This window comes from Brassica napus, chromosome C3 (genome assembly GCF_020379485.1).
Source record: "Brassica napus cultivar Da-Ae chromosome C3, Da-Ae, whole genome shotgun sequence".
Classification (NCBI taxonomy): Eukaryota; Viridiplantae; Streptophyta; class Magnoliopsida; order Brassicales; family Brassicaceae; genus Brassica; species Brassica napus.
In genome coordinates this window covers 24,217,118-24,235,074 of record NC_063446.1, presented here as the reverse complement: position 1 = coordinate 24,235,074, position 17,957 = coordinate 24,217,118, and the positions used below count along the sequence as shown (strand labels likewise).

At 35.3% G+C, this 17,957-nt stretch overlaps 1 protein-coding gene across 1 annotated transcript; it reads right to left on the bottom strand.

The window, feature by feature from the left end:
- Positions 1-171: 171 nt before the first annotated feature.
- LOC106431764 (uncharacterized protein At3g06530) lies at positions 172-11,663 on the bottom strand. The gene is made up of 40 exons (XM_013872583.3): positions 11,406-11,663; positions 11,121-11,334; positions 10,948-11,043; positions 10,753-10,870; positions 10,249-10,422; positions 9,990-10,160; positions 9,827-9,882; positions 9,643-9,732; positions 9,407-9,558; positions 9,228-9,310; positions 9,017-9,145; positions 8,864-8,932; positions 8,603-8,771; positions 8,005-8,144; positions 7,831-7,917; positions 7,540-7,740; positions 7,168-7,360; positions 6,928-7,025; positions 6,694-6,837; positions 6,443-6,599; positions 6,090-6,223; positions 5,921-5,999; positions 5,680-5,842; positions 5,497-5,572; positions 5,210-5,380; positions 5,045-5,113; positions 4,867-4,971; positions 4,680-4,769; positions 4,271-4,488; positions 3,968-4,175; positions 3,708-3,890; positions 3,480-3,575; positions 3,327-3,394; positions 2,887-3,244; positions 2,542-2,757; positions 1,802-2,455; positions 1,311-1,720; positions 991-1,222; positions 715-885; positions 172-618 (listed from the first exon to the last, which is right to left on the bottom strand). The coding sequence occupies exons 1-40, from the start codon at positions 11,563-11,565 to the stop codon at positions 388-390; spliced, it is 6,633 nt and encodes a 2,210-aa protein (XP_013728037.2). The 5' UTR covers positions 11,566-11,663; the 3' UTR covers positions 172-387.
- Between the last annotated feature and the right edge of the window lie 6,294 nt (positions 11,664-17,957).

Here is a 17,957-nt window from a genome sequence, read left to right as displayed (position 1 = left end):
AACAGAGGAGAGGCAAATACAAGAAACAAGTAATGTAAAGAAAGGACCATTAATCTGTGAACTTGATTTTTTTTTGTATATGAAAACTAAATGTAGTTATGTAGATTCAAATAATTTGCTCAAAAAATGCAGGATAAGTAAACGAGCACTCAGTTTGTATTTGGCTGATACTAATATAAATGGCATCACATTTTTTTGTAAAAAATCATTGGTTCTTCTACATTCTCATGTTCAAACGATTCTGCTTTCTTTTATTACGCAAACTTAGATGCGTTTATGAATGTAGGAACGTTCATGAATCTAGGAACTTTTACTGAGGCATTACGACAACAGTCAGTACGAACAAATTTGATATGTAAACAAGCTTCTATACTCCAATGGGTTATATCAGAGGTGTTGTGCCAGATCTTCACCGCTCATCTCTTCCAACTTTGCGATGATATCTTGAGACAAAGACTTGACAGAAAGATCAACGTCTTCTAGTAGTTCACCTAAGAAAGGAATAGTCTCAGCTAGCAACACAAGATACTCTTCTTTCAGATTATCCATCAACTGTTTCACACTCCTCAAACTCAACATCCTCGCACGCAACTTCTCACTCCTTGTTTGCATTAACACCTGAACCAAAAATATATGATTTTTAAGACGTTTGAAATCAAAACTGTGTTCTGACCATTGTGTAGAACGTCTAAAGTAAAGTTGAGATTGATTTACCTCGTGGTTCAACGGTTTCCAGAGAAGATCAGAACCAGATGCCACACCCACCTGACCAATACATAAAACCACCAACTCATCAACCTCTTCTACAGATGGTAGACGTGGATGCTCCTTTAAATCAGATGGCGGTTCAACAACAAGCTGAGATACTATAGGCTTCAGTAGCACCTGTGGAGAACAATACAGTTTGTATCAAAAAAAATCTAACACTCCAAGAAAAAGGGATATAGACGTTTGATCCAAGAAGACATGAATGGTAATGGGATAAGTGACCTGGAAGTTGTTTGCGTCGAGGAACTTCAAGCTTCCAGTATCATGCAAAAAGCAGTTCTTCAAAGAAGAAAGCACCAACGCCCTAAGATGCCAACGTTTTGGTGGTATAGCGTCATCCGTTTCCTGAATTTTGGCTTTCTTTTTCTTCCTTGTTGAAACTGATGCTCCGGCACTGGTGAGATGCGATACAATACTGTCAAGCATGAACTTGAAGTATGGTACAAAGATGGACCTGCATTCCACAACAAGAAAACTTCAAGTTAGTTTCCCAATATTCAAGAAGCTTATGCAAATGGGATCACAGCTTCTTGTTTACTCACATGTGACTCTCACAGAGCCTATTCACTAGACCATAGAAAGAGATGGATCTGTCGACGCTCTTGTTCTCATTCCCAGATCCATCTACAATATCTGACTCTGCCCAATCAATACTTCTGATAAAGAGGGGTTTGAACTCAGATTCAGTTAGCTTCTTTGTGAGTGTAACCGTCGCATTGACTACACTTCTCTCCGCATCATCAACGTTCTGAATCGTTGCTGGACTTTGGCGTCTAATATCTAGGGCAACTAAGCATTGGTCGAAAATCTTTGCATGGTAGCAGACAACAGATGCTCTATCCATTTTTGCAACCAGGTTTTCTAGCATGTCAAAAGCAATCACCAAACTTGCATCGCCACAAGTAACAGCTTCATCGTATATTCGTAGAAGAGGTTGCAGAGTGAGGCGAACCTGGAAGAAAGGGTAATTATTATTAAGATCACTACTACAAGCAAAAAAAAAAAGATTCATATAACTATGTGAAGAACTCACTGGTATTTTTTCAGTAAGGAGTCTCCTTATGGCATTGGCTTTGGACTTGAGGTTCTTGTCAAAGTCAGAGACATATTCAGGATGCAGAACCATGAGTCTGATGATATCCCCAAGATGAGGATTCAGGAAACCTCCAAGTTTATCAATCACAGCTTCCAAAGTGACTAGAACAGACAGCATCACCAACTGTTCGTCGGCTGTGGCGTTTCCAATTGATGCGGATGACACTTCCCGCGATTGTTGTACCAAATTTTTCATTATGCGTGGAAGTTCAACGAGCGCCTTTGGTCCAAGAACATTGATCAATGCACCAGTAGTACGAAGACAGCTTGAAGAAACTCCCAGATTCTTTGAGCTGATGCCATCTGCAACAGATGAAAGACACTTGCTGAAGATCGGGTGACCAGAGGGAAGCCTGCTAGCCAAAACTTCCAGTGTAGAAATGGCAGCTCGTTTAGCTGGGACACCAGACTCATCATCTGTCTCAACAACAATTACACTGATGATTTCCTCGCACATCTTCCCGAAAGCTTCAACAGCAGCCTCGTCCAGGTTCAACCAAGGATTTCCTCTTTTCTGATTGGGGAGCCTCCTCTTTTGTTTCAGTTGAGAAGAAGAGGAGTCCTTGGCTCTTGCACTTATAAGCCCAAGTACCTGCATTCACAAAAAAAATAGCATATCAAAGAAAGCCATCAAGTCTCAAAGGAGAAAAAAGATTTATAAGAGGTTATAATGTATACCTTTCTCGTCCCATTACGATCCGACTGCTGTTGAAGCAAGCTAGTAACAACTCTGAAATATATAGACAGATCCATAACTCCCGTAACAGTCATCAAGATATCATGTACACGCATTCTGATTTCCTTTCTAACTAGAGAAGTCAGATCTTTCTCCTTTGTGGAATCAACAGCTTGCAGGAGAAGTATACAACCCTTCATAAGCTCCTGTAGTTTTTGCTGAACATTTAACAAAATGCGTTAACCTAAAATGAACATTTAAGAAAGCACACAAACAGCGATACGAAGTAATAAACAGAAGTTTAGAAATAAAAATTTGAATGACAAAAAAATTGGAAGAGTGTTAACCTGAATGCCAACCGAAACATTATTTCTTGGTTCAAGTGACACTGCAAATGCAAATTCTGGGTCTTGCAATTTCTGGAATATAAATTCTAGGACAAGTCGCATCTGAAAAAAACATTCTTTACTAGAACTGTCTTTGCTGATAGTCTGAAGAAGCATGACCAGGGAAGAGAGCCATGTTGAAGAAGTATATTGTTCGCATATTTCCACGGCAAAAGCATACTCCCATTCCCTCTTAACATCGGATAAGAAACTTTCTGAAGTCTGGACTTTACCAAGCCAAGCTGAGTCTTTCCTTGAAATCAGGGACTGGAACAAGAGGACAAGTAAAGAAGGCAAGCCATTTTGTTCACCAATAACTCTGCAGAAATAAAGGATCGTCACTAATATTTTCAGAGAAAACCCACAAGAGCCTCAATCAATTTTATTTATCTACACATTACCTCAGCAGGTACGCTACAATGGAACGCCTTCTATGCTCAACAATATCAGGCAACACTTTAACAAAAATCTGAAAAATCAAATTAGTAAAGATATATTAATCCACAACTGATTTACTTTATAAGGAAAAAAAAGAAACATCACGAAAAGATTACCTCCAGCAACTTCTCCTCCCTCTTAGTCTTAGACAGCCAAAATGGAATAACTGATGATATAAACTCCTCAAAGATCGACTTGGAGTGGCTATCAATCTACACATAAAAATAAAGAATCAGGTGTTCTGAAGAGACTAAGGGGGAGTACCAAGAAAATCACGTGATCTGAAGGGTATAAGGGAAAAAATGAAATTGATACAGGCGAAATAAGGTTATGGACTAACAAACCTGTGTCACCGTTGATTCGCCAACAAGTGTAAGTATGCTGATAATATGGTCCAGAACTCTATCTGGAACAATTTTAACTATTGATGTGAAGAGGGAGAAGATATAGTTCCGTGTGACTCCATCATTTGAGGAATGGGCAAACTCAACCAGCATTTTGACATTGATTTCACTTGTTATGTCAGTCTGTTATCAGAGGTAAATTAAGAGAAGAAACGAGAAAAATACCGTTAATCAACCCCATAAATAACTCTAAAGCATACCTTCAAAGGATTCATATCCAGAGAATCAAAAATATCTTTCAGGAGTAAGAGCACTGTCTGTTGGATGGAAGAAATAGATGCCTGAGTTATTTCACGGACATCCAGAGGAGGTTGTACTGAGGTTTCTTCAGCCGATGGAGCAATATTCACCCATTCATTAGACATAGATCGTCCTAGGAGCTTAAATAAAGGCCCAACAAGGGACTCCCTAAGCAAGAATAAGATATAAGAAAATTAGATGGGCAATAAATCGTCTCCAATTGCCAAAATTTACAAAGACAGGCATATATAAATTCAAGAGACCTGTGAACTAGATCTTTCTTTAGAAGCAGCATGTCAAGTAATGAGGCAATGAAAGAGAGAGCCTTTTCTCCTCTTAAAATTTCCCCACCATTTACGTCCTCTTCTAGGCAGGACTGTGAATTTTTCTTCTGTTTCTTCTTCTTGCTCAAAGAATCAATAGCGAGACTATCCTCCTGAGTGATATGATCGAGTGTATGGACCACCGTTGAACATGAAATCTGCAACAGCATTGAAGATACCATGTAATTAAAGTAAAATACAGCCAATAGAAACTGTTTGGCAAGAAAAAAAATCTTTTTATCAAGGTTTTTGTAAAACTGAAAATGATAGTTTACATACTGTATGAGAAAAGACAGTGAAAAAAGGACAGAAATGAAGAATACGAGAAATAAGTTGAAAGTGAACATACCTTCAGGCGTAAGACAGCTTCTTTAGCAGCATTTTGTATCCTGCCATTTGTACTTCGTAACATAGACACTAGCTTGTTGAAGAAACGAATCTGATCAAGAAAGAACAATCAAGAGAGTTTGAAAAAATATTGATTATGTACATATACATATGAAATAGAAGGATAGTTACTATGCCATTAAACTGACCTGAACCTCAGTCTTCAGTTCAGTAAAATATTGATTGGTTAACTTCTCCAAAATAGTAATACATGGAGAGATAACCGCAGGATTTTCTGAATCCCCATAATCCATCTGCAAAAGCAAACATCAGTGACAAGAACAAAAAGAAGTACCAGGGAGATATGGAACAATTAACCAATCTTACTTTCAATGCCTTCAGTATGTGATCGTCAAGAGACTGCCCTTTAAACAATGATGAACGCATCATGGAGCACTGACACAGGAGAGAAAATCAAAATCAATATTAGCCTATTGTGCAAGGCAACAGATAAGTTATCCTAAGATGGGAGTGGGGATAAAGTAAATTTACCTCCAGGAGAAGGCACAATAAGTCGACCTCAGTTTCTGATATTGGCGGGGAAGTTTTGTCCAGTTTAACATAGTACTGACTACGTTTATCTAGAAGTTGTGCTAATGACTTAACATTTTCATCATGCATAAGCAAGATGCCCAGACCTTTTAGCAGTGATAGAACTTTTAGCTGCAAGCGGGAAAAAGTAAGACATAATGCTTGTTAAAAATAGTGTCACCAATCACAAGGATACTTGAACTTCAGAAGGAAAGAAGTGAAACAGAAAACAGATAGATGAAACGCACCTTCCCATAAGCAGGAAGTTCTTGCGCAGACAATAAGATGAACGCAAGAATGCTTTCTTTTGTGGATTGATCGAACCTAAAGTTGAAAATCAAGAGAAGATTGCATTAAGGGAGTTTGCCAATGGAGTAATCTAATTAATATACCCATATGTCATTAGACAGCTGTTCAAATCAGCTACGTACCTCTTTTGCAGATCAACTGGCACTAGCAAGTCATTAGGGTTTGAACTGAGCAACGATGACAAGTAGGATGAGAGAAACTTATTGTCCGACAATATAAGCCTCCTTTGTTGAATGATCATTCCCAAAAGTTCATCAAAGGAACTACTATAGATTGCAGCACTCCCTGGTTTTAAATTACAGAAGAAGGATTAAGCAAATGTTAGGATAAGATGTAAACACCTAATGCGAAACCAAGATTTACCATTTTTCTTGCTAGAGTCAACACGGCACCATAGGTTGAAGAGCGCCTCTAAGCAATTCATGGCAGCTACTTTAACGTCCTACAGAGTTAAAGCACCAAAACGGGTTTAAGAAAAGGACGATAGTACAAAGAGTAACGCAATAAGGAAAACTCAAAACTTGAAGTTCACCTGATTATCACTCGATATGGCAACCAAAAGTACTGGAAAACTAGAGAAAATCTGAATCGACCATTCACTATTCCCAGTGGAGCAAAGATACGAGAAGCATTTTAGACTTTCGATTTGGACCATAGGAGGAACATCTGCAAGAAGAAGAAACAAGCATAAGAAAACGAGAGATGGAGTCAAACAAAAAGAGTTGGCCTCAACTAGATTCCATAATACCCAAGCGCAGATAAAATATCAAAAATATAAACTAGAACTTTGGGAATACTAGAAAAGGGTTCAAAACAATTTCATTTGAGTAAAAAAAAAAGATGCTAAAGTGGTTTATCTAGAGGAAATATAGATTCCTTGCAAACCTTCTCGTGATAGGAGTCGAGTGAGAAACAAAACGGGACAGACTTTGGCTTCTCTCACACGGTACTGGAGGTGTTCCTTGAAAACATGCTGTGATCGGGTTGTTGCGAAAAAGAAAAACAAATCTTCAAGTCCGCTACACAACCTTTTGCCAACAACCTGAACCAAGGAGACGTCGGACACATATAGTTGTTAGGCGGCAAGAGATTCAATATAACAAAATAATAAAAATATAGAGTTGAAAATCACCCACCGAAGAGACATGGGCCGGTTCAAGTTTAACGAATGACTCGACCAATTTCCAAAACAAGCAGAGTAGAAGCTTTGAATTCAATGCAGTAACATCAGAGGTGTCACAAAGTTGATATAAGAGTTCGCGGCAGTTGCTTTTGGACAGCTGCAAGTAAAACACAGTACATCAGGTAAAGTAAGCAACAATTATAAATTACAGAAACATTAGAATACATCAGCCAGTAGAACGCTATACCTCTTTAAACGACACATCAACTGCAACGTCAAGATCTTCCCACTCGGTCTTCAGAACAGGAAAGCAAAGGTCGACAAGATCCAAAAATTGACTCGGATCTAAATCAAAGGAAAACACAGCCATCAGTATAAACTCTTGATAACTTATCAAATGAGACAAAACTTTTACGGTCCTTAGAAATAGAAACCCCGCTATCGTCAAGATATATAGCTAACGCATAAACCATGGACAGAACCTTACCAGACGAAGAATTCATCTTGTGCAATGACTGCATCAACAAAACGAAAAACAGCGTCTTTGACAACAGTGCATCTTGGCAACTGGCATTAAGCCACTGAATAACGTCACCAGGGTGCATCAAAAATGCTTTGGCCAGCTGGTCAACGATATTCATGTTCAATGCGGACACACTTTCACGGATCAACAGTCCCTTCTGATATGAGATAAAATTTCACAAGTTACTAGGAGCATCCATAAAATCTTAGAAACAAAGAACCATAGAATCTCAAATACAAGTACCCCTCACATACGCAAACACTAGACAAGAGTAATAGTTAAAATACCAATGAGGACGGAGAGTTTTTTCATGAAAAATAGAAAGTAACGACGAACCTGCAACTTATTGCGTTCCTGTTCTGTCAATTTGATATTGCCGCATGATTCCAAAACTTCAGAGAGCTTAAAGTTGCAAGCACTCTCAATTAGCTCAATCCTACGCTCATCAGGTTCCACCGAAAGTGCCTCCCCCAAACAATTGATAGTATCCATGCTTATAAAGGATATGTTTCCAGACATGATGTCTTGGAGCTTTTTCTGCCAAAATCAAAGAGGTTTTTAGATGACATGATAACAGCCACAAAAGGATTTGTGATTTTAGTGTGCAAATTGTAAACTCATATTTACCATTCCGTCATCAACAACAAGATTCTTGAAAAGTGGCCAGTTAACATCCTTCACCAATGTCAGCACATGTAGGTTTAAATTCCAAGTCTATAGGCAGACATGGTTACAAAAATTAGCATAAGTCAAAACAGTCTTTTTCCGTAGACGTAGAAAATAAAGAGAACGAGAAAGAACCTTAGGCTGAATTAAGAGAAATGGGAACATTGCAGAGGCGACTTTCCCGGTAGAGTCTGCTTGATTACAGAAACTTGAGACGGCAATTTTAAGGGACAGAGCAACGACATCTGCTGCGAGTTGAACATTTTGTGATACTCCTACAACAAAAACGATTGATTCCAGATAAATATATTGCACACGAAGAAATATGCACTCTTGAAGCAATTATATATATTTCAATAAATCAAAAGAAACTGGGTGAGAACAGAACACCACAGATTTTTCTTTCACGCAACCGATTCAGAAGTTAGAATATATGCACAACATAAAGAAATGTGTCTCTAACAAGAACATGGCCTGAGCGTTATAAGTTCTTATAAATGAAATGGTGGATCAGCAGGGGACAATAAAGCAGGTTAATATCAGAAAAACAGTGCAGCCTAGAAACATGTCTGACTGATGTTAGCACACTAGAATTTGATCAACGTATTACTGCTAGCGAAAATGGTTTATCAGATAACAGATTGAAGATCAACACTCTTTATAGATATGCTAATAAAGCTCTAGACGACAACACCGAGCCAAGTTAAGAAAAGAAGAGAGCATCTTCAATCACCTGATAGGAGAATCCCAACACACCGGCTCACCACATGAAGCAAAGCATCCAGAAGACTAGAAGAGGTTACAATATTGGGCAACTGATCAAGAGACAGGGCGGCTTGAACAACAGTCAGGTCATCATCCCAAAGCTGGCGCACTATAGCATCCTGAATTGTGACGAGGTTCTGGACGGAGAGTGGCAAAGAATTCAAAGATTAGTCAGATGCCAAGAAGTGCGTAATCAGTAATATTTGGATGAGTAACCCCACACACATACCTCTGCCTTAGATCTATCACTCTTGAGATCACTGTTTAGACTTGAAAGCGCAGCACAACGTACAGCAGCCTATATGGTTCATATCAAGCCATAAGTCATGAACAAAAGGGAAATAGAAAATAAATTCACAAAAACTAAGATCGGAGTTAGTACCTTGGGATGGTGGAGCCGGAACCACAATTTTGAATCCACGAATGGGAGGGACATGTCTGAATTCCCATCCATCATACGAGACAAGATCTCCAGCTTCAAATCTTCTTTCTTCGACTGACCTTTAGTATCCTGAAGCAATAATTTTATGATTCAGAAGGGACATAACTAACACAAAGGCAGAAAATAAGTCATTCAGAGTTGGAACACAGACCTCCATAAATTTTGGTACTGCTGCACGTAATTCAACACAATACTTCTTGCTAACAACAGCCAGAATTTTCTTGGCCCAGCTCCCTACAATTAAATTGCAAATTGCAACCAAGGCCGTCATAAAAAGAGAGAGGCGAACGAGAGTAAACTTGAAGACATGGTAGTTGACATTTCACTAACCAGATGTAGAAGATGTAAGATCAGTTTTGTTCTTCTGGTATTGTGTCATACAAGTAGAGAAAACCTTGGAGATCAAATGATCAACCAACTTGTCTACTGGAACATTATCAATAATCGAAACGAGAGTTTCCAGACATTGATCATCAGACGAACTGCAAACAGAATACAGTAAGTCAAAACTGAACACTAACAATACAGATGCACTGGAAAATTGCAAAACAGCGTCAAATAAGCACCTGTAAAGAAGAAGAGAATCTAGTAACACTGCAAGGAACCTCTTGACGTTGAACTCTTTGGACAAGCCTAGAAGAACACCAGAAATATCCCTACACAAAATTGAAGCCCTCGTTGGAAAAATAATAATACGAGTAGAGTAACAATTAAAATAGCCAAGAGGGAATACAGTCTATATGTGACTACCTTGTTTCCTTTAAAAGGTCCAAAGCTTTCTTTGGGATCAAGTCCACAGACTGCAACTGTAGTTGATCAAGTAAAAATCAATTAATTCAAAAAGACAAACGGACCAGTTGTGAGAAGAATTCATGAAATAAAAATTAAGAGAATTAACAGAACGTTCATGTACCTGAACCAAATTAATCAACGCCATAAATGACAATCGAAGCCAATGAGGATCAGAGGATTCTTTGGCATGTTCACGAGCAATGTCGATGATTGACCTCATTAATCGTTTGATAAGGTTATCATTTAGCGTGGCTCTGGTAGCCAACATGCCAACAACCATTAACGCACCAGCCTAGAAAAAAAAAACATGTCACAATAATCACACAGACTGAAACAAATTTAATTAAATTAACAATATCGGCAGATTCAGCTTCACAAACCTGCTGATCTAAACATCCTTTCACAGCAGACTGAAGACCAGAGTCAACAAATGGTAAAATCTGTTTTACAATATCTCCATCAACCTTGGCCACAGAACCTAGAACTTCCACGACAACAGCTGTGGAGAAGCTGACCACCGGTTTTGAAGGCTGATACTTCTTAGTCCGAGATCCCTACAACAACCAACAAGATAAGAATGTTCATTTTAATAAATACATTCACACAACCAATTTAACAAAATACTCTCTCTATTTCAACTTATATGTCTTTAGGTTCTTTAACACAGATTAAAAAAACCATTAAATTTATTATTTTACCCATAATTAATATATTGATTTATTTGATTATCTTAGTTAATGAGCTAAGAAAATAAAGGTAAAATTGGAAAAACTAGCAAATAAATGCATTGAAACATAAAACTACATTTAAAATGAAACAAATTTTAAACTCTAAAACGACAACTAATCCGAAACTGAGAGAGTCAAAGCAAAGCAGCTACTTACATAGTCACACAAGGCCTCCAATACATTCATATCACGTATACACTGCTGAACGATAACAGATCTAGGAGGTGGAGCACCTGAGTTCTTCACACCATCCAGAAACTTCCACTTGGTGTTTCTGTAGTAATTGATAAATCAAGAAGCTTAACACTTCAAAAATCGAATGAATGAAAGAATCATTCATTGCTCACTAACCCAGTGGTAATCAGCTGAACAATACGAACAAACGCATGTGTATCGTGATAAGGCAAAGCACATAACACCACATCTTCTACATTGTATACATGAACCCTGTAGAATCCCTTAGTTAGACAAAAACATACATAGCCAAAGTCAACAGAGAGAGATACTAATAAAGAAACACATACTTGTATCTTCGTATGAGATACTCAAGAGTCTCCAAGGAAGCACGAAACTGAAGATAACCAGAGAGTAGCCGCAGATACGAGCTGATCGACGCATCAATCTTAGCATTCTCTTCTTTACTAAGCAGCTCTCTATCGATTTCTCTACTCTTATGACTAAACAAATCGTTCGCGAAGTTCTTAAACCTCTCGTCTTTGTTTCCAAGCACCTCGAGACCTGAATTAACGAAGATAACAGGATAAGGATGACGATCAAATAATCATCAGTTAGAGAAAGATGATCAAAACCTTTGAGTCCGAGTTCGTGGATTGACTCGATGTCGAAATCAGCTGCTTCTTTGGGGATGAAGAGGATCGAAGGGCGTGTGTAGGGTCTCTTCGAAGGCTCTGTATCGGCTTGTACAATTGACTTGATGGCTTGTAGCTGCGAAGCTAACGAGGAACTCATGCTCGCTGTTAGAGTGGAGACTCTGTTCTTCAGAGGAAGGCTGATGAAGAAGAAGAGTGCGGCTGGGTATAGTTTAGGGTCTAACTGTTAATTCTAATTTTTTTAAAAAATTTGTTGGTGAAATAAATAGAGAAACCCCTGAGTTTTAATGAAATTGCGTTTTAAAGCATTATCTATTTTTAAGTTTTAAAACCAACCCTAAGCTTTAAAAAGTATTAAAAAGGTATCTAACTGAAGCCCATAAGTTATTCTTATGGGTTTTATTAACAACTGACCTATGGAGCAGTCACTGTTAAAGCCCATAACTCAATTATTAAGCCCAAACGGTGAGTGTTACTTTTATGAAGCAAATTTCAATTTGGACAACCATGCGTTCACTTTACAGATTTTTTTTTTCTGGTTATCAAATATCAATGTGGGTTTGACGAGGATTGTTCACTTTATGGATTGTTTGAACTTATTTATGTGAAGAAGAAAAAATGGAGAGGTTGAATTTTTCAAAATTATAAGAGCTATTTAATCATATTATTGTTCATATTAGATGCCTAACCACGATAATTCAAGCATGTGGGTTTAATGATAGACGTTTATTCATGTACTAGGTAGTAATCCGCACTGGGATAATGTATCTATATAAATGTTAAAATTATATATTTTGATTATGTATAACATAGGTTTTTTTTTTACAATAAACCACATTATCGGTTATTGAATGTTAAGGATATAATATGTCTACGAAAGCCATGAAACACTACTAAATAATATTCCCTCTGTTTTTTATTACTTGGTGTTTTACTATAGTTCACAAATATTAAGAAAAACTATTTTATATCAAAAGTATCACTAAATTACAATATAAAATTAGTTTATTTAATTATAAATAAAAAAATTAGAAAAAAAAAATTTAATTGATTACAGTTTTTGATAAAGTTAAAATTACGTATATTTGTGCAAATTTCATCTATTATGAAACAACAAAACATTTCTAAAACATCAAGTATATTGAAACAGAAAGAATACAATACAACATAAGTTCCGTTGGGCCATATGTGGATTTCCGGCTTACACCATTTGTTGATTCCTATTTTCTTTAATTTTCTCTCAAAAAAATGAAAAGAACATTTCCTCGATAAAAGAAGCAAAAAAGGATTTAGGGTTCTTATTGATCGGTCCTCTTCGATTGACCTGACCAATTTGATTCCTGTTGTAAAATCAAAAATGTATTTCCCAATCTTTTTTCACTAAGCTTTCTTTTATCCAATCTCAATTAAGTGATCAACATAAATGGATTTTAGAATTACGTATCTGCGAAAATATTCACGGCAAACGAATTCGTCTGTTCGTGAGTTCGTTCGCCGTGAATGTTTTCGCAGATTCTTGTATGTTGGTGTAATGTATTCATTGCCTAAGAAAACATTCAAGGTTCGAGGTCTTTAAAAACGGTCAGTGTTCTGAGCATCTCTGTTTTGCGTACAAATTGTAAATGTTTATGACTATATATCTCCGTAGTGTTTATCTAAGTAACTTGTCTTACTTAAATTAAACATGGCTGACCAACTTTAAATGTGAACTGGTCAGTGTTCTGAGCATCTCTGTTTTGGTGAAAAATGTTTTCACGTGACATTTCAGCGTTTTGCAAAATAAAAACTTCTAATGAAACCACGTCAGACACCTTGTCAATAAACCTTTAAGCGAAGTTTTAAAAGTGTTTCTTCTTTAATATATAAAGGATATACGAGAATGAGATAGGATATAACGTGCAGCAGTTTGTTTGCTTTTTTGTCAGTTTGTTTTCTTAATATATAGCTAGTACGGTCTTATCTTCAGTCCACATGCGTCTGTAGTTATCAACCAAATATATATAAGTTTTAGCAGACGTTTTGGATGATATTTTCACTTGGTGATTGATATAAAAATGTCTGAGACAATATATATACATACAAAAGAACAAAGTTTAATTTATAAGAGAAAATAATACGAAAGAACTAACTTTTACTAATAATTGATAAACTTGTATCACAACTCCAGTTGGATATTGATTTGTTTTCTAATCTAAAACATTCTTGCTGAATACTAACTGAGCTGATAAATTAAACTGATATTTACATGAAGTAAACTAAAACCGCTTTCTTAAGCATGATTGTATTATAAAACTCTCTTAGTACAAGAAATGCATCTCATCTTTAAACTTTCCCACAATATTTAGATTATTCGACGTCATCAGCATGTAAATCGTATATTACATAAGCATATTCTCTATGCTGAAAATGTGGAAAAAAATGAATTCTTCAAATACAATGTCTTTCACTGGTTTCAGATTAGATGGTATTGATAATAAATTAATAATATATGTAAAGCAAAAGTGAGACCCAGAAAAAGCAAAGTTGACGCCAACGTTTAAGTCTTTGGACGGGTTGACCATGACCATTCAAAAAGATTATTGAGTCGGTCCTTCGTTGTGCTAGCCTTCCCCAGCAATGGAATATTAACCCTAACGAATCATCGAGTGTTTTTTTTTTCCTGTCATGTCTTTTCTGAATAGGGTCATATATGAAGAATCCATCTCACACCGTTAGTTGATGACTAAGTATTTAAAATACATTTACTACCATATGAGCTAAAAGAATTAGAGTAAAGGTAGGTGGAAATATAGAAGCCAAGGATTTTAGGATAAATTAAAAAAAAAAAACCGTGATTATTATAGTAATACTAATTTTGATGGGCAATATGCTAACATTATATAATGTCAAATTTATATGCTACTTGTTAGTGGTCTTGCCTTGGGTAGTTTAGGTTATATAGCTAGTATTTTCATGGCCTCTCAACGAAACTTTAACGTTTTTGTTGCAGAAAATTTATTTAAAAATATTGAATATTTATTGTGTGGTGTAAGAACAGGGTACGTAGCCCACATACAAAAGTTGAAAAGTTTGCCTTCTGAAAAGTTAATAATAACTAGATTTTGATCCGCGCTTCGAAAGCGCGGATTTTTCTTTGGATTGTAAACAAAGATTATGAATTAGTATTTTAAAATTTTATGCATTATTATGTTACAAAAGTTATATTATATCGAAGAAGAAATTTATTTAAAATTGTATAATTTATGAATTAGTTTATTTATGATTTTATATATATACTCTTATGTAATTCTCTCTTTTAGATATGAACATTTTACCAGATCCGTGAAACCAAACTGAAATCGATCTGGAAATATTGATGCTGTTTGGGTTTGGATCTAGGGCAAAGTACGTATTCAATTTTTTTTGGACCCGCAAGTTTTCTTTGAGTCAATATCCTAACCGAGACCCGATCTAATACCCAAGTACCTGAATTTTTTGTGTATATTAGGTATATTCGAGTATTTTAGATATATTTTTGGTATTGCGAATACTTTTTAAGTTTTGCGTTCAGGTTTTCGATTTTAGTTTCGGGTTTTGAGTAAAATTGTAATTAAAAAATATATAGGATATTTGGAAAAAAAATTGGGTATTTTTCGGTTCTTGGGTCAGATTTCAGGTAAAATTTTGGATCTTTTCGGTATTTCAATATTTTGGGTGCTTGGGTATATTTTTCAGTATTTTTTTGGGTTTTCAGGTACTTCGAGTATTTTTTGGTTCCTCAATACCCAAACTAATTCGGACATGTTACGTACTTAAAAATTATAGGTATTTTATAGGTATTTGAATTATAGATTCGAACCGATCAGGACCTGAAAATAATCAATCCAAACCTAAACCAAAAAATTAAATACCTAGTTATGTCCAAATATTTAGGACCCGAAATGAACCCGACCTGTTGACTGAGATCAGACCTACACTCTCTGATTGTATTATTTTTTTCGACCTCACACTCTCTGATTGTATTTTGTATGCATTTTATAAGAGTTACAATTTTTGAGTTGATTATCTTTAAGATGTACTTGAAATATTTTTGGCTAATTTAATAGTATAAATTTGTAAGTTTTTAATAGTTTTAAAACTTATTTTAAATAACAAATTTTATGATAAACACTTTGTATAAAAAAATAATTTAAAGTAAAATATATAATTTTGAACAGGTGGTTTACTTTATTAAATTTGATTTTGTATATTTGGAAATATATAATGTATGATGACATGGTATAGTATGATGTATGATATATGTTAATTTTTAAATGAGTTATGAAATCTGTTAAAGTTGATAAAGTTATTGAATTTAAATAGCATATCTTTTTTTTTTTTTGACAAATAGCATATCTAAGGTAGTAAAATATTTTGTAAAAGTATAAGAATATTTAAGTTTTGATTTGTTTCAAATTTAGATACTTTTCAAAGTAAGATATATTCTTAGAAAATATATGGATTAGCTTTTTTCATAATTTAAAACAGAAGTATAGAAAGGATGGCGTGTATTGTTACATAGTTGGTGGATCAAACGATTTATATAATTTATTTATATTGGGTGAAATGAGTAATTTATTAATTATGAGACTAATGAGACATGTTTAGAGAATAATATAATAAAGTATATGTGGTACATTATTTTTGTGTAGCAAATGGTACGGTCATCTAATAAAGGAAAGTATATATGTCGTATAACTTTGTTCTTGTACAAAATAATGTGGTCTAATAAATAAATGTATTATTAAATGTTTGTTAGAGAAATTTTTGGTTACTTATTGTTAGTTAAGGAAAGGGTCAAAACAACCTTTTTAAGTAGATTTATTAAAACTTCTTCCCTTTTAATAGTATTGATTTCCTTTTTTAGTCTGAAACCACTATGTATTATGCTCCACAATGGAATGGAAAATCTTGAATTCCAAAATCTTATGCTATGAGAAGCCAAGCACGTTGTGCAAACAACTAGTCCAATTTTCATTGATATATGTGTAACTATCAGAACTAAGTCTTGGTAGCATCAAGATTTCAATCTATGAGTCATTTTGGATAAAGTTTGATAAAGATTTTGCTGGTGAATATAGATCTTCATATTTTGGGACCACTATGGATCTTGGCCTGCCTTTTAGGCGTCGGCTTGCTTGCTCACCATACCATACCTCCTACGAAATTTCATTCTCTTAGCCGCCACAACCTTCTAAGTCTTCCCTCTCCTTCACTAGCTACTTTAATCACATGCCTTTTCTCAATTCCATCACGTGTCATATCCATAAGATGTGCAACATGTAAATGTTATGTTATACGTGTGTGAAATCAATATTTGAGTTTAGAAGATATTCCACTCGATAGGAAAATTGAGGACAGCTGCAATATGCTTAAAGGACCAAGTTGGTGTATAGAACTAAAAAACTTGGACTAAAGTTTTTTTAACGGCTCACAATTCATGTTTGATTGCAAGAAATGGAGATTTAAGCTTACGTAGATACCGTATCCAATTAAACATTTATGTTAATTGGATTTCTTGTCAAAGTATATTGTCCTGTTATCTTGATTCTCATCAACTTTGTTTAACTAGATTCATTTTCCAACACAATAATGTATATAACTACACTCACAAGGGGTGTAGTGTAACTATTTACCACTGTTAATGGTGTGATCAAAGCAAGAAATGCATAGTGTAGTGGTTTGTTCGAGTGGATAGAATTAATTAGTTCATGTGGGTCAAGACCATTGATCCTTTAAGCAATAATATGTGTTGCAGAGTACGAACACGGTTTTGTCTGGATAATGGTGTAACGGTCCGTACAATAATGCGGTTTCCAATAATTAATTAAGGCTTTTGGACATATTTAGTGGTGGGTTATCATCACTAATTTAGCATATATTTCAACAAACAGTTAACTTTTCAATGAATAAAACTCATAGTATCCACCTTAAACGCAAAGCCTAGATCAGAGCCAATGATCATACACCAAGTGGTGTTAACACTCAAATTTTAAATGTCTTCTTTTGAACCCAAAAAAAGGCTTTCCCACACACTAACTCTTTTTCTTTCCATGTACATGCCCCATAGACATACTTCCCAAAAAGCAATAATAGTTTTTGGATTATATATCTTTTGAAAATATTTTCTGGTGTGTTGTTTTATTTGTGTGTGTCATATCTTGGGGTTAAGTACATAATAAGATGGAACCAATAAAAAGAACGAGCTTACGTCGTTGAGATATTAGTAATTAAATGAATAATGATTTATGCTTCCATTGATGAAATCACTCAATCTATAGTGTGAAAACAATTTCGATTATTCAAGTTTAAAGTATGTATAGCACTGATGACTTATTTGTTATCTTAAAATAAATCATAAAATAATCTTCATCCATACTTATGAGTTATCCACAAATATCATTACAATCCCCACCCCAAAAAAAAAACTAATCAAATTAAGCGATTTGTTAAACGCCATGGTATATGATCAAGCTTGGAATAAAAAAGCTGATCATATATCATAATTAATTA